The sequence below is a fragment of the Anopheles merus genome, chromosome 2R (assembly GCF_017562075.2).
Source record: "Anopheles merus strain MAF chromosome 2R, AmerM5.1, whole genome shotgun sequence".
Lineage (NCBI taxonomy): Eukaryota > Metazoa > Arthropoda > Insecta > Diptera > Culicidae > Anopheles > Anopheles merus.
In genome coordinates this window covers 30,298,415-30,318,431 of record NC_054082.1, presented here as the reverse complement: position 1 = coordinate 30,318,431, position 20,017 = coordinate 30,298,415, and the positions used below count along the sequence as shown (strand labels likewise).

Below are 20,017 nucleotides of genomic sequence, written 5' to 3'. Positions count from 1 at the left end.
AGACAAGAATTTCCACTATTTTCTAACCCCCATCCACAGTCGCGCTTCACGGGTCGGTGCGTTCTTTCCCGTGTAATGCTCATAAACAAAGTAAGAAACAAGTTCTCCGATGTACGTCTCAATGTACGTCCCTTTGTATCCAGCGTTCAGTTCTTTTGAATATTTTAAACGTACACACATACACGTTAGGGGTGAAATGAAATTAGAAAACTTTGCATGCCACTCGCTAGACGCGCACGACATGTGGGATGGGGTGTGATAATGAGTCAGTGTGCAAGAAGAATGAAAACTCGGGGTAGAAATCTGTAACGAGATGGATAAAGTGAAGTGAACAAAAAATTTAAGCAGTTAAGTACACGAGGACGTAAAACAAAAAGCATGGAAGTAGAGAATAAACTTGTTTCTTTAAATAGAAGGAAATATAAAACAATTAAAAATAAGAAACCGGCAAATTGAGGCAGTAAAACAGACAAAAATATATAAAACCAAAAAAGGAGTGATCAAAAACGAAAGAATCAAACACATGCAGAAACAAAAAATAGCCAACAAAATAAGATTGATAGCATCCTCAGAATAAAATATACTTTATGTAAAACAAAACAGCAGTACTTAACTAATATTAACTTTAAGATACAAAACATAATTCGCTTCCCTTCGAAAATTGCGATTGATTCCCTCGGGGGCAATACGCTATGCCACTAGACACGCTACAACCTTGCCCAAACATCCTCACACACCCCGCCGCATTGTCATGAGTCATGATTATTTATTCATATGTGAAATGCTTTCTTCCGCCACCGCCGAACAGAACGAACAGAGCGTACACCGGCCCATACGCCCCTAACCCTTTTCCTTTCGCCACGGTTGAACGGTTGAAGGATGCTGTATCGCGATAACACGATTGTTAATTACGACCTTTCTCTCGTCCAATCTCAGCCTTCCAACGCCTTCCCAAAGGCAGCGATGCGTAACGGTAGCGTGAGGAGGATGGGAAAAGTTTTACTGGTGGCGTAGAGCTGCGTGGAAAGGCTTCGGTTTTTAAAAGTGGCATATGAATGGCATATCTAATGTGTCGTCCGTGTGCCCTAGAGAGCCAGCACGCAGCGCTAGAACTCCTTTTTCGCGCGTATCCATTCTTTTGAGCGCGACATCGTATCTAACTCGTCCTTGTGGCACGTGATTGCGGTGATTTATTGCGGAAAAGCAAAGGGGGCGCAAGCAAACGCAAGCCAACTGGTACTTGCAAAACAGCTGCTCCTACGTGGGAACCGTTCCCACAGCCGGTGCCATGCAAGTGTGCTGAAATTCCGAGCGAAGAATCTTTTCGAGGCCACTCGAGTGGGTATAAAAAGCCTTTGGCAGCAGGATGCCACCAGTTGCGTATCCTTCGGATGCTTCAATCCAGCGGTCAGTCGTGAACCATCATGCCACGTGCAACGAGCAACAGTGCAGCCAACTTGGAACGGCTGATGACACGCATCTCCAGCCACATGGCGGTGTTGAAGCTTAACATCATAGACCCGGCCTGGCGCCCGACCTTGCGTTTCGGAATCGTACTGTTCCTTACCGCCCTCGTACCAGTGTATATCTGGCAAGGGGTCAAGGTGTATCGGACACGGCTCGAAACCTTGCTAGAGGTCCTGTCTGTCGCCGGTTGCGGCTGGCAGATGTTCTTCCGCATGTACTTCTACCTGTTCCAGCAAGACCGGTGCCGGCAGATTGTGCAGGAAGTGCGCGACCAGCGGACGGTGTACGGTGCTGATCGAAATCCCCGCATGGAGAAGCTGTTCCGGGCTGGCACGAAGCGTATGCTGTTGGCGTACCGCGTCATACATCTGATGTATGGGACGTCTTACTTCTTTCAGCTGGGTCCGCTGATCATGCCCGATCCGCACAAGTGCAACCTGCCGTTGGCGTTGCAGTTGCCCTTTTTACCACCGGATCGAAATATGGTCTACTACTGCATCAACTACGCGCATCACTTGCTGCTCAACACGATCGGTGTCTTTATCTTGCTGCCGATGGATGGTGTGCTGATCGTGGCACTGCTGAACATCTGTACGCGTATCGCTGCCCTGCAGCTACTGCTGCAGGAGCTGGATGCTAAGCTCGGGACCATGCAATGGCAGCAAACTGCCCATCTCGACGCCGAGCTGAACCGCATCATCGAGCTGCACATCGACACGAAGCGCTTCGCGCGCGTCATCTACGAAACGTACCAGATGCACTTTTTCTCCATGTTCAGCGTGCTGTGTTTCGTGATCTGCATGTGCATGAATGTGGTCGCCCGGGACCCGCGCAGTACGCTGATACCCTTTGGGCTCGCCTCGACGGGCCAGCTATTTGTGATCTGCATGCTGGGTAACGTGCTGTACATCGTTAGCGATCGGCTGAAAGACAGTGTGTACGGTATTCGCTGGTACCGGTGCACGGTTTCGCAGCAGAAGAGGCTCCTGTTTCTGCTGGCCAATGCACAGCCGGAAATCGTCATGGGTGCGGTGTTTATACCGGTTACGATGACATCGTTCGTGACGGTGAGTGGTCAGAGCAGCCCGTGAAGTGGTGGATTTGACATGTAAACCGAACTTCTTTCGTTGCAGATCATCCGAGCGGCCTATTCCTACTTTACCATACTTTATTGAATTACAAATGAAGGAGCTTTTACTTACACAAAAACAATCAACCAACAGTACAACCAACATAAAATATAAACACACAAGTAAACAAGGAACAAGGCAAACTGTAGATTTAAATACTACATCACCGCCTTTCGATGATATGATAGTTTGTTTACAACAACGTTCATTCGATTAGACTACTCCGACACTGATAGAAACAATAGTGCTGCTTATTAGAATTGCATTTTCACGATTAATTGAATAAATAAAGATTCTTACCTGATCACTCCACATCTTGGTTTTAGTGTGTATACATACTCTGTTTAAGAAATTGACAAACTTTTCAAGAAAAGTGACCAGACTAAACAAGCAGATAAGCTAAGACAAGCTTTTTACTAATATTTGATTATTGAAGATTGCGACTTTTCATTAATTACGTACAACGCGCAGGGGCTTTTTTAGTTCTTAAAAATAAAACTTAAGATAACCTTACTACCTATATATTTGAATACAGACACGCACGTTTAAACATTCAAAAGCAATAGAACTAATTTAAAGCTTTGCACATTGAGAATCCATTCATTCATGTATCACGCACACTCTCGCACACACTAAGCGTGCGAAGCTTAGTGTGTGCCGAGCGCCGCACGATCAGAGTGTGTTAGCGAGCCGATCGAGCAGGAGCGCTCGATGCGGCTGGTACGCGGCCCGCACGTATCTCTTTGATATTTTTATCTTTTTTTTTAAATCTTATTTAGAGTGTATCTCTTGTTTCAATAAATGTTACATAAATAAGTGAATACCAAATACATAACAGTATCGCTAATCGAAAAGTGCGGACGAGGCAATGCCATTCTTGAGCCAGGTTCCTGAGATCATGATTCGTTACTAATTCGTGATCATTTAGGTGAAAGCGCATCACCCAATGGTGTCACAAATGAGAACATGAGCGCATTCATTCGTTGCTGGAGGAATAATATTCAGGTAAGAGCAATCGCTTTTAATCAAAGGTGTTTTTGTGTTGAAGTGCCGTGCATTGATAAGTATGCGTGTGAGTGTGCGTGTCGTTAGAGATGAGTGCAGGATTCATTTGATCAGAATGCGTACGCACACGCGTGATTATTAGTGACCTTGCGATGTGTGTGTGGCACCTGGAGAGTGCGCTGAGAGGATTGTTTGGTTCGGCGATTGCGATGCTCGTGTATTTTGTGCCGCAGAAGAAAAAAAAAATAGGAATTTGGAGTCCCATTGGCGGTTGAAGGCAAAAATTCGCAGTTGGTTGTTGCATACGGTAATCAACAAATTCACGCACCGATAGACCTATCGGCCAGGTGTGCGAGGAAAGTGCACGATTTCTAATAGTAGAAGGCACTAACACTTTCAATGATGAAAATGATAGTGTGCGATCTTTCTGCTTCAGCGTACAAGGCAATATGATGTGTCGTCTCCAATGGATACAGCTTGCTTGCGATGATTTAGAAAGATAAATCAGTAATTCTGAAAGAGGAAACCCACATTATAAGTAGCGTGAATTTTCGAACAAAACACGGATCTCTATTTGAAAGCAAGAATTATGTGAAACGCAAAAACATTATTTTTCTTTTTGCGGTAGAATAATTACCTCTTCACTGAGATTTTTCACACTTCAAGCAAACGACTATTTATGTGTATGTTTTTATTTTTCATGTCTATCTTTTTTTTTTTTTTTTTTTTTTTGGCTCAACAACCGTTGCCAGTCAAGGCCTGCCTGTACCACACTACTTGTGGGTTTGGCTTTCATTGACTTATTGATCCCCCCATAGCAGGATAGTCAGTCCTACGTATGGCGGCACGGTCCATTTAGGGCTTGAACCCATGACGGGCATGTTGTTAAGTCGTACGAGTTGACGACTGTACTACGAGACCGGCTAAATTCATGTCTATCTAATACATTTAAAATTTTAGTTTATGTTTGATACTTTATTTAAGGAATTAAGCGTTTGCTTTTTTCGTAATACTATGATAAAAGCTGCCCTTCAGAATCAGCAATGAATTATTGTCTAATTAAAAACTTCATCTCTATATAAACATGTGCGTTTCTTTTTGGTAGGTTTTGGTTCACATGTTTGTTTTCGGCTTTTACTTATTGTTTTTTCTGCTGTTTTCATAATATCTGCTTAAAATGATTCAGACAGTTTGGTTTTAGACCATGCCATGTTTTGATAGCATCTGTTAGCAATATTCTTTTGGACAGGCCCGGGTCTTTAATAATGTTCATGCAATTTAAGTTGAATATCAATGATATTCAATAATATACAATCAATGATGTACAATCTATCTATCAATATCAATGATGTACAATCTATCAGATTCCCAAAACAGTTCCTGTGTATACCCGCTCTTTTAGGTTCTCCCCTTATCGGTAATAATATTGTGAATGCCCACGAATGGCAAGTATCTCAGATTACATTATTTATCGCTTACTATTCAACCAAATGTGCTACGCTTATACATTTTTAGCAGGTCGAAAGTTGTTGTGAGTGGCCTATATGTTGAGCTGCATTCTTTACGTTGCTTAATTGTAATGTAAATTGTGTGCATGCTAAATCCCAATTCTATACAGGGTAATATCTCCATAAGCCTATGTTCTAGCCAATCTTCTCCGTTTTGAAAAGCAAACTACTCTGCGAGCGTTTAAATGTATTTCAAGTTATTATAGGTTGTGTAAGCCATTAGCTTTTATTAGCCATTAGCCCAGAATGGACCGTCCCCCCGTGACAAGGATTGATTATCCGGCTACGTGGTAATGAATTAAGTCTCGAAAGCCTGTATAGGCCTGCATGTCCGCGTAGGACGTTACGCCAAATAGAAGAAGAAGAAGCCATTAGCTTGGCTTTTAGTGACTCATTGATTGAACATAGCAGGAAAGTCAGTCCTACGTATGAGGCCACGATCCATTTGGGGGCTCAAAGCTAAAGAAGCGTATTTTTTTGCACGTCAAATTCGTTCGGGTTTAAATCTTAAAATGTTCTCGCAGGTAGAATGAACTAGCCTGCCCAACTTTGCTGACGCCATGCACCACTGCGATCAGCTTTAATGCAACAGTGTAAAATAGGAGTAGCTGGCTTTAATTACCTAAACGTAAGGAAGAATAATGAACATTGGAAAAAAACATATTTTCATAGTAAATTAAGATCTTACCGACAGGAAGCTAGACATGATCAGTGGCATAAAGATGCCTCTCAGCACCTGGGGCTTTTGTGAGTGCGCGATCATAACCATGAGCAGCTTCTGCTCCGGCACCGGCATCGCGTGCCAATCGATCGAGTACACACAGCTCGACAGTGAGTCGCTCTCGATCAGCAGTAGATTGCCACTGAAGCATAGCAAAGATAGCTGAAACACGACCGCAATCAGAAAGAACCAGATAGCATTGATTACTTCGTCGGCGATCACGTTCAGTCCCATGCACAGAATCAGACAAACAAGACCAAAGTCCACCAACAGATCGATGTAGTACGTTTTTTCTAGCTGGTGGATGAACTGCTGAATGCGTTGATGTATCTGAATAATGCGTACTAGCTCCCGGTGAAGGTCCGCCTGCTCCGCACCGATGTCCAGCTCCTGGATGGTTATCTTTAGCAGCTTGATTTGGTGTACAGCAGCCAGAATGGACAGCACCAGCAGCCCGTCAATGCCGACCAGAAACAGTATACACATGAGGTTCATGACCGTGATGAAGGTATAGTTCAGGTGCCAGTAGGGCGTCACATCATGCGGCATGTACGGCAGGTACATCGGAAGTGGAAGATTGCTCTTTCTCGGATTGGGAGACACGATCGGGATCAGCTCGAACATCATCGTCGACATGTAGCATGCGGCAAGTGCGTGCAGTGTCACGGATATCAGCTTGTGGAACCGTGCCGTAACCTTCCTGATCGCAGCACTGTTTCCAAACATTTTGCTAATACAAAACCGATGGAAAATAAAAATGAAAAAAGTAAAGAGTATTCCCTTTACTTCACCACTGATTACTTTCGTAACACTTACTGTTGTTGGCGTATGATTTCGATCGTTTCGTTCCGCAGCTCGCGTTGGTGCACCAGCAGGCCCATCCGGATCGCTATCTCCAGCGCGACGGCCGATGTGGAAAAGCATTCGGTGAACATATCGAACATATCCAGATGGGTAGATAAATACAAGTAGCTGGTGTAGTGTTGCAAGGCAAACATGGCAATCGTGAACATTGTCAGCGGCGTCACCTTCCAGTTTGGATCGATCACATCGAAACCGAGCGATTTCAAGGGGCGCCGTAGAAAGGAGATGATTTGGTTGATTTCTTGTTCCATTGCTGAGGGCCAATTTAGCTTTTAGATGAGGATTGACTAGGGATGTAGCAACGCTAGAACTTGAATAGGTCTGGGAGGCATTTTCGTGCAATTTATATATGGTTTGTGGTAAGTGGTAGAATCGATTCGAAAAGCACAATATACAATTAGTGTGGTGTATAATCAAGAGCAAGCTACAATCTGATTACATGCTTAACAGTATGGTTTGCTTCTACGCGAGCTGTAACTATGTAATATACATACAGAAGTGATATATGCTTTTAGTTTTACACATGAATACATTGTATTAACATAAAGTTGACGGCGGGCGTCTCTCATATACCTATTTCTACAAGCACCTTTTAAATGTACGGATGAATAAGAACACAACTTTTGGGAACTTACGACAGCAAGTCCTGCATTTAGAGAGCTCAATCCACTTGCCCGGCTTCAACCAATAACGGACTTGTCGCACGTCTTTTGTACAAAATAATGGTATTTCGCAGCAGCTGATTGCATTTATACAACTGCAATGTTTTACTAGCATCATCTCCAAAATTAAAAAAAAAAAAACTTCCATTGTTCCATCCATTCTTATATTGTTCATTGTCTTCAAAACAGGGAAAACATTCAAATCATTAGAGAAAAACTAATATGGGGGAAAGAGATAAAAAACCTACCAGAATTTTTCATGTATTAAGAAATTCACATGGAAATTGCTTCACTACAATCATTAGGCAAATTACAATAAGGCCAGGTGTTTACAAGGCCTTGCTATGAATGTATGCCTTCAAGCAAAGGGATATCATCGATCATGTTCTCAAGAAACAATTCAAGTGTTTTGATTCACACCTATCCACTGCCGCGGCTCAAGTGAAAACCTATAATGAGGCCAAAGCCGTACAAAATGCATCCAATTACGAGCATTACCACCAATCCTGTACCAATCGTAGCCGTATCGTCCCGCTGCAAGTAGTTTAGAAAGTTCCCAACAATACACGCTGGTAACTGCTGGTTTTCACCCATTTCACCCGATGCATTGTATTGTATTTCTATAACAATCTTCCAGCTATCCTCTAATGTCCTTGGCCCTTGTGCCTTAGTCCAGTACCGCACACTCACGGCGACACAACATCTTGATTGCAACCATACGCCCTATCGTTCCCCGCCTGTACGCATAACGTTAGCTGCGTGTTGTACACAGCCGCAAAAGCGAGCAGCTAATTGTCATCTCGGTATCCTGACAGCTCGTTAGCAATCAGCAGTCCCATGCCGTCCGTGGCTGACGCCATTTCCGGACGCTGGGCGGAGGATTGTTTTTGACAGGTAGCGGAAGATGACTTTAATTAAAATCTCTGCTTAACGGTCCTTCCACGGGGAAAGTGTCATAGCAGTGTGGAAAGTGAGTCACATTTGTTTGCTATTTGCTTAACCAATCTAATGGCCAATCTCGTAACGTCACACCCCACAATCTGCTTCGCTTTCGAAGCTGTACGCACAGAACGCACGGTCGCACATACAACCGCCGCCACGTTTTAAAACGGGAAAAGAGTTGGAAAACCGAAAACCACTGCAACCCTTTTACTCCGTTTTGGTGTAACGGATGGTTCATGCCCGGCGGGGTGAAAGGTGGCGTAAAAATACAACCCAAAAGGTGGCGAGTGAAAGTGCAAACAAAACCATAAACTGTACGGAAATATGATCCGGCGTAGGGGAGGGCGCGTCAAATTCGTAGTGACACTACGACACTGGAGTGCGGGGAATGACGCCACAACTCGGGGACGCTACGTCCTGTCACCGTCGTTTGATGTAATCTTGGCGTGGCAGCTTGACGCCCTTGTCCAACCACAGCGCGCAGTGGCAGAGGGGGTTCTGGGTGGAAGGATGGATGCTGCTTGTCGGTGGCCAAGCCGCGGCTTTCCAAGAAGCTATGTTTGTGGCGAGTTTGGAAAAATCCTTCCCATCATCATTGGTGGTGTTGTTAATGGCGTAGAAGAGAGGGAGGGAAGGGCAGGCAACGGGGAAATGGGGAAATGTTCCCTGTTCTCTTTAAAGATAATGATAAAATTATGTTCATCTCAATCATCTGTGCAAATAAAGTCCTGGGTCGTTTTAATTAAGCAAGATTAAATTATCTTTTCGGCTCGTTCTGCGAACGGGAGCAGGGGAAGCGGGAGAGTTGACTTTACGCGGCACTAGAAATGAACGGATTAAATCAAATGAAAGCCGCCCGCCTTTACATCGCGAAGCGGTCGACGGGGTTTGTGAAACAATGTTTAAATAAGTTTGTACAACAAAACCTGCCGCCCTACCTCTGTAGCAGTGCCTACAAACTCGGTGGCGATGGCGCCGGGACACTTTCCATTCCAGATCCCGCACGCCTTTTGAACGTGTCAGCGGAGAGGTTATATCGTTTAATCAGCAACATTCCAACTGGATTCTGAAGCCTACTCTCGCTTCTTTCTATTCTAGCATTACAATGATTACAGCTATCCCATTCGCCGTTGGCTTTTGTTCGAAACGCCACTCGATTGAGCGTTCAATGAGCAGTCGGTATACACATGTAGTATTCCTTATGCCAAACCTGTAGAAGCAGCACCGGGAGCGATAGAGCGGTGACCATAAATCTTTTGCCAGCCATTTCTCTTGCGCGTCCTTGAGAGTGCCGGAAGACCGGAAATTAATTTGACTTTTACCCCGAGCGATCAGCAGCCCACCACCATTCCACCCTGCAGGGGTGGGTTTAGAGAGGTTTCGCCGCGCGTTTTCACATTGTTGTGCTGTCAGTGGCATTTCCTATTTTTCGATTCGATTATTTATTTGTTTGTGGCAAAAGCGTTCGCGAAAAAAGAAGTGTGGAACAAATAGCGGAGGGTGCGGAAGACAGAGGAGAGGTAAAGGAAATCTTCCCGACTGGTGGCGCGTAGAGGTGGTCGCGAATGATATAAATCCCACCCGCCCGCCCCGATTGACAGCAGAGCTCTGTGCGGCAAGCGGAGTGGTTACGCGCGCTTTCGGGAGCGTTACGCGCATACGGGACAGGAAGCGCAAACCGTATGTCCCCCGGCTTACCGCCAGTGTCAGTGTCAGTGGGGCGCTCTGCTCGCACGAGAGCCCGCTTTGGTTGATTTATTTGCAAACCTTATTTTTCGGCGAGCGCGATACGCCGTCGTCACCCCTTTGCTAAGTGGGCTCGGATATGTGAGTTGACAGTGGCAGGAGCGTACTCTTGTGAAGTACGCAACGCTGTGTGTGAGTGAGTCAAATTGGCCCGAAATAGTAGGCCCGAAAAGTAGTAGGAAAAAAAAAACTGTCGAAAAAATCCAATCAACTGCTGCTGCTATTGTGTTTCGCAGGAGCAAATGTGTTGTTCGCGCAGAACTTGTTAAAACTGAGCACACAGCTGGCGAGAAACTCAATTTCCAAGATGCAATTGGTGGAAAATTAGAACGCTAAAAGACTAACCAAAACAATAAACAACAGAGAAAAAAAACTGGGAAAAGGATAAGCTGAATACAATTAGAAGTAAAGTAAAAAAGTTGTTTTACAATGCAGTGACAATAAAAAAGAAAATAGAGAGAGAGAAAAAATGCTAAAATTAATTGAAAAGGAGAAAGTGAACAAAAGGGTAGGCTGAAAATTGAAACGAAAGCTATGCATGAGACAATGAAAAAGCTAAAGAAAAAACATCACCGAAACACCCCACACAACTGCCACCAATCGCTGTCACGCACCAACTGTTGCCGTTCAACCCTTTCCCATGCAGCTCGCGCAATGTTCGCGCGTATCGGGAAGCAAATTAGCGAATGAATTAGTGCCCGACGGGCCAACAGAAACAAATGCGTTCCCGTTCAGCCAATGAGGAATTGTTACAAAAAGAAAATAAAAACTCTAAACGAAAACAAATTTCAGCACTAAAGAAATCAAACTTGGGATGGGTGAAAAGGACACAAGCAAAAAAAAACGAAAGGAAAATTGGAAAAAACTTTAAACCGCTGCTCCAGTGTGTTGTGCCGTGTCCGAGTACACCGGGGACTAATTAACAGTTCCGGCACACTGCTATTTTGTGTGTGTGTGGGAGCGCATAAATCATATCACTTTCGCCAAAAAGGGGGCCCACCTGCAGTACAGAATGGGGTGATGAGTGAAATTAAAATTCGAAAATGCAAAAATAGTCACCGTTTTTTATTCGAGAAAGGGTTTGAGGAGTTTTTTTTTCACCTTTTGTTTTGTTCAGTTCCTTGGTCGGATCCTTTTCGCTGCCCCTGTGTGCCAGTGTATTTGCATATAATTTGCATAAGAAAGTCGGATGCTTTATTGAATATTTGTTTCTGTTCGGGAGAGTTCTTTTTTTATTATTTTTGTTTAGCTACAACATGGACGCCTGCTTTACGGGAGCGGGAAAATGGCTTTGTTTTGCTTCATTTGCTAGCAGCTGGTGCTCGTGACGGGGTTTTCCCGTTTTATTTACATTGAATGATTTGGGAAAGGATATCTTATGCGAAATGTACTTTTTTTGTCGTTGTTGCTTCACTTCTTGGTTGTTTTGTTCAGGAGTAGGGCACTGCTGTTTGGTGGCGAGGTGATCGTCGGTTGGCGCATTGTATCCCACTGAAGTCGCGCAGCGTTTGAGATTATGAGAGTTTGAGCTGTTTTGTTGGCAAATTGGTTTTGAGTTGTATGTGCAAATACTGTTATAAACGTTGGATCACATTCAAATTTAATGCATAAATGTACAAACACAAGCTGTTTGATTTCTTTATGGAAATTAATTTTGCAACAGCATATTCTCTGAACGAATTGTAGTAATTTTATGTTTTATACCGAACTTTCTTTCAAATATTTCTTTCATTTTTATTTTTTATACAGGGCTTTTAGTAACTTATCCCCATAGCAGGAAAATCAGTCTTACGTCTTACGTAGTTGACGACTGCACCACGAGACCGGCCAACTTTACTTCACTTTATCAAACATGTTTTTCTTGTTTAAAAAAGAGATACATCTCGTTTGATACTATTTCCGACCAGTCAATCTAAGCCAACGTCTTTAGTAATCCGATGACACTAATCCTCAACCGAACCGAACCATTTAAACCATCGAACCAGCCCAGCATGAAATGATTGCGCTGTAAAATGTAAAATGCACCATACAGCACCACAACCGACTGTCCCGCGCCGGGGTTGTTGGGCTGATGGTTAAAGTAAGAATTAAAAATTCCTTCAACAAATCACGCCGAAATAGCTTACGAACGACACCAACTTTACGACCAACCAAGCAGCAAAGGCAGAAGCGAAGAAGCCAAACGCTCATAAACTAACCGCCCACAAAGAGATAAGGATGAGCGTTGGGAGTGGGAGCGCAGAAAAAAAGGGTTACCATTCGTGTTGGAAAGTTTTCTGCCACTGCCGAATTTCGATATCACGCTGATTAAGAGGATTTTTATTCGATTTGCAGCGAGGAGAACTGATGGTCGTTAAAAAAAGGAACCCCCTTTCTTTCGTTCGCTAAGCCTAAATCGCTGTCTTCGGTTTGGAGTGTGGGGGGGGGGGAGGAGGGGGTTGCGTCCTTTCTCGGGTCGGAGGAAGTTTAAGGAATGCAGGTTTAAGGAACTCAGCGCCAGTTGGTGGGCGGGTGGTTGGGATGCGGCGGGGGATGTAGATTTATCTACCGGAAAACCTGTGTTCACCGCCAAGGGACTTACCGTAAATTTTCTAACTCTTCCCCTTTTGCCCCACCATGCCTTTGCACAGTGGGTGAGAATGTGCGTTAATTAACTTCTGATCTGTGGCATCGTTTTGCAGCGGAATCCTTTGGTGCGATTTTCGAAAGAGCCGTTTTGAATCCTCTCCAGCTCGGCTTATTATTGCAGTTGTAAGGAATGGCAAACATTTCCCATTTTCGTAATCCTTAAAAATGTGTTAATTATTACGTCGAACCAAGTGTGTTTCCTTGAACGGTGCGAGAAAATTTCGATAAGAAATATTCGAATCGCAAGCAGTTTATTGAAATTTCAAAAATGTATACTTCCTCTTCTGGTTGCCTGTCGTACCAACCAGACAATCGTGATGGAAAATACAGAATTTGGGATAAGAAAATTGAAAAACACGTACTCGCTCCCTTACACCCTTTTTGCTCAGGGGAATTCGAAAACAAATCCCGTATATTATTTATTTGCCAAAAATGCTAAATATGAGCATTTATTTACTGCCCGCGTCCTATCTCTTCTGGCGCTATGCACGCTCCTGCACGGTCTCACACATCCTTTCACTCGTGTTAGGGAGAGAGGTGTCGGGTTGTATGGTTTGCACATCCTGCCACAGAGGTGTAGGAACTACACCACCGGTCACCCAAAACGACGAAAATGGTTAACAATCCATAAGCATTCGATAAACATATAATCTTTGTGCCATAAATCTTTTAGCGCCTCGGCGTCTTTGTGTGCGCCGTTCGAACTTTGAGACAGGTTGCAAAAGGATTTCAATTTTTCACAGAAGTAACTGAAATATGTGACTGGATTAACCTGCAGCAACCGATGCGTCCTTACGTCGTTCGAGTTTGTATATGCAACCAACTTCGGGAATAGACGCTTCGAGCTTATCTTTCCTGGGAGCCGTTTGTTGTGGATGATTTGAATAGAACGGGCATGATAAACGAGGGTCAGATTTGCGGGACAAACGCGTGCTGAAAACAAAAGGAAAAAAAATCTGTAATGCAAAGCAACGTTCGACACCGTTCGCTTTTCCTACTTTGCTGGTAGTGGTCCATCGTGACGCACACAACACTCGCTTTAATGCATTAATCCCGCGAAGCCAGTCCCCTGGCGCAGTGGCTTGTCGTGGTTCACAATTTGTTCACAATTGAATTTCCTGCCTCCATTATGTTCAATTTCCGTATTGACTCTTATAAAAAATGTACTCAAATATACTCACAAAACTCCGGGCCAGTTGGGTGCGTTTGTTGGTGCGGTGGTATCGGATTTAAAAAACAAAATTCTGCACCATATGTGATGCCCCGGTGACAACATCAAACAGGAAAGCCACTCAAGAGCCACTATCATGCTACACGGGCGTCCCCCTTACATCAAAACCATAATTTTGTACGGTGCATTTGTGTGTGCGTGTGTGGTTTTTCTCATTTTTAAGAACGTTAATCAAAAAATTATATCTTTTCCCCCGCACGGGTAAGTCATCCACCTGCCCGGCACAGCCCGGCAAGAAGGGTATTGAATTTCGATAATTTTTTTTTTTTGTATACTTTTGATTCTTTAAATCCACCCATTGCCCAACGTTTGCCGCCGTGACATGTTCAGCCGGCAATCACGATCCGATGACGCTGGACCAAAAACCGTACGCAATTGGTAATTGGTGTTCGATGTCCCTTTGATTGAGATGAATGCTTTACTGCCCAAGATGTGTGTTTGTGCGCACATGGAAACAAATTCACCCAGGGGGACAAAAGATGAAATCATGTTTTCTTTTTGATGGGTGAAATTTAAAATAAATAAATCCCCGTTCCCGTCCCCGCTCTTTTTATTTTCAGCCGATGCGATTAGACCCGTATTGAATTACGGGTTTCCGATAAACAGGATAATGGTTTGTGGAAAGCCTATCGGCAAGCGTACAATAGCGTAAGGGACCAGTTTTTTTTCCAGCGACCACAGTAATAGTGTCTCCGCACCGTTTCATCAACCTGTCCACGAAAGCGGAAGAAAGTAAAGATTAAATATAAGAAAATGTGCTCGTCCCCTGTGTCTCGGGTGCCGCTGCTGAAATGCTGGCGTGAAGTGGTATCCGTGGCGCGTGAATGAAGTCAGCGATCGGAAAATAGACATTTTATGGTAATTTTATGGGGTTTCAGCCCAGTCCAGAAACATCGGAAAGCAGCCGGAGCTGAACGTTTTTACCATAATTTTGCAATATTCTTGAGCAGATAAAACACCACCACAAAGGCCGTTAGCGGGTACTTAGGGAGGATAGGCATTTTCTTACGTTCCCGCGAGACACTTTCTGCTTTCCGCCTTGGCCGGTGACAATTTTCGATGCGAATTAAATGAAAAGGTGTTTTTAAGTACGCCTAAGTCGGTTGTTTATTAGCGTCCTTCCGTTGCACTGGACGGTCCCGTCGTCCTTACTGGGGTGTGCGATAATGTGTCATCTTTTTGTAGATACTTTTGCACGCTAAGTAGGCTTAGTGAGTTTTCCACATTACCTACTTTCACCATCACGAAAATCACATGATTGACGGCGGCATCGATCGTGGCAATGGGTTGCAGGGAATGGGTTAGAAAATTCTCTCTCGCCATGGGTACCAAGGGTAGGGTGATATCGACTCTGTGTTGGCTGGAAGTCGGAAGGCTCCGCTAAAATCGGATCGGAATTTTTAATTACAACCACAGCCCATTCTCGAATCGCTCCGTTCACTCCAGCAGCACGCTGGCAGTACACGGGATTGACATTAATCAAATTAAAACCGCCGAACGCTTCCATGGTTTTGTACTACCACTTCGCCGCTTGGGTTTTCACATCTCCCGACCTGTGCTGGTGCACACTTTTGTCATCCCAAACCCAACTTGCTCATTAACCACGGACAATAAAATTCGAATAAAAATAATCCCACTACCCCAGGGGTGGGTGACTCGATTGTAAACGTTCTCCTCCGGTATGGCGGGCACTAGCGCACTGGAGTAATTAAATCAATCTCATTTGAATTCCTCCGCTAGAAATGATGGCTAGCAGTGCCATTTCACTTCTATTGCGAATGCTGCCCGGTTCGCCTGACACTAGTCGCGTTTCCTGCGGTTTCCAAGGAGACGCTCTTTGGCTTTTGTAGGAAGTTTTGTACCATTTTTTTTATACACTTTAAGCCTATTCAAAAAAAAGCATCCCTTCGATGTTCCAATAGCCGTTAGTTTTGTTTCCCGCTGTAGGAAACGTAATTTACAATCTTGTTAATCAGAATTTTACGTCTTTTTTATCTTTCCTTGCCTCAATTTTGGGGGATTCCTTTACTGAACAGTTCCGTTCTTTTTTTCAGTTCCGAAAATTCCTGCAGCACATCCATCCATCAGCTTCAGCTTGATTTGGAACGGTTTAGAAGAGGTTCTTTTTCCTTTCCCATCCTAACAATTTTGAAGTGTTTTGTCCTTGCCGTACAAAAAATCGTAAAAAAACCCCTGGAATGCACATTCTACGGATGAGGAATTGATGAATAAATTTAAACGCCGTACTGGTCTAATTAGTGTTCCGTGGTCAGGAGGACAAGTACTTACGAGGCATTGGGCGGTTGAGCCCGGACAATACAACACGCTTACTCTCAACACATCGGTCGTAAAACTGTCTTTCTTCTTGCACGAATTGCTCTGGCACGGTGAATCGTAAATCGCGTATTATAAAAATTCTTTTCACCGACCAAAGTTAATGGCATATGGTACGTTAGGGAATCGCGCGAATGTCTTCTTCGGAGAGCGAATTTCCTTCCCGTCCACTTAAGGCTGCCGGTCTGCTGATTGATGGTAATGAGAATTAGTGCAAGTGGGTTGCCGTTTTATTTTGTTCTTTCGCTTTCTTTTCCTCTTCTTGTCCACTGACTGCTCTTGGAAGTGGAACATGCGTAAAATTAAATGATGTCAAAGGTGCTTCTCGTTTGAGGGTGTCCTTACGCAAAATTGTCGTACAAAACAGCGTTTAGCCACCTTGTAGCGTCTCCCCAACAGAGGATGGACAATTTGTTTAATTTAATTGCAGCTAGGACGTTTAACTGGATAATGACATGTTTTGCGGGCCCGAGCGAAAGCGAAATTAAAAGCAAAAAATAGCTGCAGCTCTTGTAAATGAAACCTAACTGCTGTACCTGTAAATGACGGGGGACAGTACGAGCAGAGCCAAAACCTCTTCAACCTTTTCGATATCTTTAAATATTCTATTCAACTCCACTTAGTGCAGTACGAAGCCAATCCCAGTAATACTTTAAAAGCCACCATCCGCAACGTCCACACTAAAAAGAACCAAAACCATCGATACGATGAGGCACACGGCTCACGTAAGTGTTTGCTTTGATTTCGAAAAATGCTGCACACATCCTGGCACGCACTTTCGTTTCCGATTTCTGGCCCGTGGCACCCTTTTTCCCGTTCCCTCTTCTCAAAGCAATTTATTAACTGTATCAACATAGCAGCCATAATTGGTGGAAGAAACGTCTGTTGCAGTAATGGGGCTCTTATCAATTCAATCGTCATCATCATCATCGCCGTTCATGTAGTGACCGTTCCTGCTCGTTTGTGGCGTTGCTCAATAGTGGCTGCATGCTGCTGCTGAACTGAGCGGAAAATATGAAAAAGTCCCTCGCTCGAGTCAACAACGCATCCCTTTTCCCCCTTTGGTTGGGCAGGTCCTCAGCGTAGTTGCTGTATCGAGAATGTGTTTGCTTTTTCTGCGTCAGGTCGGCCCATCATCTCGTGTAACGCAAGCCCATTCACCGGTTGAAATGGTATTTTTAAACATTTTTCGAACATCCTCAAGTATCGGTTTGTTTGACCAGTATGGTCGTGTCTGGTTTTTTTTTTTTTTTTTTTTTGTTGTATCTTCTGTTGTTGCTTCGAATGGAATGAAAATTGGGGAATATTTATGTGGCAAACCACTACCCACAATGCCGCTGGGTCGTTATTTTTCACGGATAACAGTCAGGGCTAGTGCAAAAGATGGGAAGACGCACTATAATTTGCTCATATTTTACTAGATTTAAAGGCGACCGCATTAAATTAGATAAATACTTCACCGTTCGGGCCCGTTTGCGTACGTTTACACGCCCGAATAATGTGAAAGCGAACGTGGAGTAGGAGAAAAATATGAATTTTATTTTGTGTGGCCAACCAATATCCTTTACCCTTTTTTCCGAGTGTTCCCGGTGAGCAGGGCATTGAAATGTGCACAGGCTTTTTTTGGCATACCAATGTTTGAGGAAAAGGTTCACCAGGGGTTAACTACTAGATAGTGACCGTAGATAGTGGCCCATTTGTTAAACAGGGTGGCATCGAACTCCAACTCCCTCAGTTCCGATGTAATGATAGTCATTAATTTTACATTTAATTACAGTGTAAAGTGCTCTTATCGCTGCTCACGCTCCCCGTGCTCCATGTGCTTTCACATTCGATTACTTCAATTAGCTCAACATGCCATTCGTTGCGTTTTTATGTTTTCACAGCTTGAAAACATTCGTTTTTTATATGGTAAAAGTGTCCTACTGGAGTCCTCCATCCTTCCCCTTTATGTGTCCATATGTGCCATATACGCCTTTCCACCAATGTACGTTAAACAACAACACATCCACTCCTGTGTGTACGGGCGTACAAGAACGAAAACCAATTTTCTATGATAAATGTCAGTAAACCCCTCGTTTAAATTGATTTACCACCAACAACAACGGATAGACGAATAAAAAAAACCCCCACTGACACACTCGGGAAGCGATCCCTAGAGTGGTGAGGATAGTGATGTAACCTACGCACGGTACTAAAGGCGTATCTGATGCGTGGCGCAGTTTACGGAACACAGTTCCACATAAGTCATACGCCGTTTTGATTCTCATATTTTGTTTTTCCAACCCCGGGTCCCGGGTGGCGTCATCGAACCCACCAGAACCCCGTAATGGCTTCTAGACATGGGATCCGCAATTGATGCCCACACGGTCGCTCGTTCGTTGGTCGAAATATCCGGCCAAGCGCGTGCCTCGATGAAGTCCTCGATGATGCGTGAAAAATGTTACATGTTTTGACAGTTCAATTCCATGGCAAGTGGGTGGCACGAGGTGGCACGAGAAGCGATGGCTGCATTGTGTACCCATCTTTAGTTGGCCCTTTCACCCTCCCCCTCCCCGGACGGTCGTCCAATGCGGCTTGAGACGATTGATGGACGAATTTAACACGAACAAAAGTGGCTCCTTGTGGTATCATTGGCGTTGGTTTCCGTTTGTGTGTATTTGGTTGGCTGGCTGGTGCAATTAAATGTTTCCCTCATTTAGCGGAGCATCCTGGTGGAAAGGCAATTCGCTCTCTACGCACCATTGAAGCGCAGTGATCAATAGCGAGCTGACAGTTAATGATGTGAAGAACTAGAGCCTTAGCTTGGCGAATGAATTCCATCAGCTGCACAAAACTTACCAAGTTTTCTCTGTGCCACTCAAATTCGTGCTGTGGACATGTAGCTTCTCAAACGAAAAACGGGAATTAAGAGATATACACACACAGACGCGCGCGCGGTCCATGGAATCGATCGATAAAATCATTTTCCATTATACGTTAGAACGCACCAACCGCACCATGGTACACCATGCCAGTAGCAGCAGCAGTAGCTTCTTACACGCCATCGGAGACGGAGACAGATAAGATAAACTCGTACATATGCTCGCAAATCTGTCCACTTGTGGAAAAGAAAGTCTTTCTTCCGCCCTGCCCCGTCCTTAACATTGCGAAGAAACGGAAGATAGACATTCAACCCGGTAATGGCTCTGCGGTTGGCCATCGTCGCCAAGCAGTTGCTGTTTATCGCTTTTCGGTACTTGTTTACGGCCATTCAGCAACAACATTTGTGGAATGTGTGTGTGTGTGTGTGTGTTCACGCATGCGGTATGTTGTTGAGATTTAAATCATATTTAACGGCACTCGTAATGTCAGATTCGTGTGTGCATATGTGAAATTGTGGTTTGCGAAGCAGAAGAAAGGCGTGTGTGTGAGCGTTTTTTTTTCATCCTCCTTCAGCTCATGGTGAAATTGATCCTCTGGCGTGATTGCCATGCTTAAGGGGGGAGGTTATTTTGGTGGGTGATCCCACTGTCTTGGGCCAAAACCTGCGGTATGCAGTATGGGTAAGAACAAGTGGGTGATTGAATTTTACGATTATTGACAGAATAACTCACCGACAGTGGCATTTCGCAAGGGGACAGAGAAAAGGTATACTTTGAAAGGGTTTTTTTGTGTGTGGTAAAAAGAAGGGGGAAAATGTGTGTCCGTGGTCGGGCTGGATAAATCGCCAAAAGTCAACGGGATATCAAACATCGAACCTAATTAAGCTTACACTGCATCCCAGCAAGCACCAATAT

At 44.2% G+C, this 20,017-nt stretch overlaps 2 protein-coding genes across 2 annotated transcripts; one reads left to right on the top strand and one right to left on the bottom strand.

Annotated features, from left to right (window-relative positions):
- The first annotated feature begins 1,424 nt into the window (after positions 1-1,424).
- On the top strand, positions 1,425-2,841 carry LOC121590610 (odorant receptor 22c-like). Its single transcript, XM_041910422.1, has 2 exons — positions 1,425-2,534; positions 2,601-2,841. The coding sequence occupies exons 1-2, from the start codon at positions 1,425-1,427 to the stop codon at positions 2,640-2,642; spliced, it is 1,152 nt and encodes a 383-aa protein (XP_041766356.1). The 3' UTR covers positions 2,643-2,841.
- A 2,849-nt stretch (positions 2,842-5,690) lies between these two features.
- LOC121590603 (putative odorant receptor 19b) lies at positions 5,691-6,946 on the bottom strand. Its single transcript, XM_041910412.1, has 3 exons — positions 6,648-6,946; positions 5,799-6,561; positions 5,691-5,732 (listed from the first exon to the last, which is right to left on the bottom strand). The coding sequence occupies exons 1-3, from the start codon at positions 6,944-6,946 to the stop codon at positions 5,691-5,693; spliced, it is 1,104 nt and encodes a 367-aa protein (XP_041766346.1).
- Between the last annotated feature and the right edge of the window lie 13,071 nt (positions 6,947-20,017).

Bases quoted from the DNA above. Each gene is read 5' to 3' on its own strand.
- LOC121590603 (XM_041910412.1), bottom strand. From the start codon at position 6,946: ATGGAACAAGAAATCAACCAAATCATCTCCTTTCTACGGCGCCCCTTG. The intron at 6,562-6,647 runs GTAAGTGTTACG...GTTTTGTATTAG, and splicing joins GAAATCATACGCCAACAACA to CAAAATGTTTGGAAACAGTG. The intron at 5,733-5,798 runs GTAAGATCTTAA...CCTTACGTTTAG, and splicing joins TCATGTCTAGCTTCCTGTCG to GTAATTAAAGCCAGCTACTC.
- LOC121590610 (XM_041910422.1), top strand. From the start codon at position 1,425: ATGCCACGTGCAACGAGCAACAGTGCAGCCAACTTGGAACGGCTGATG. The intron at 2,535-2,600 runs GTGAGTGGTCAG...CTTTCGTTGCAG, and splicing joins CGATGACATCGTTCGTGACG to ATCATCCGAGCGGCCTATTC.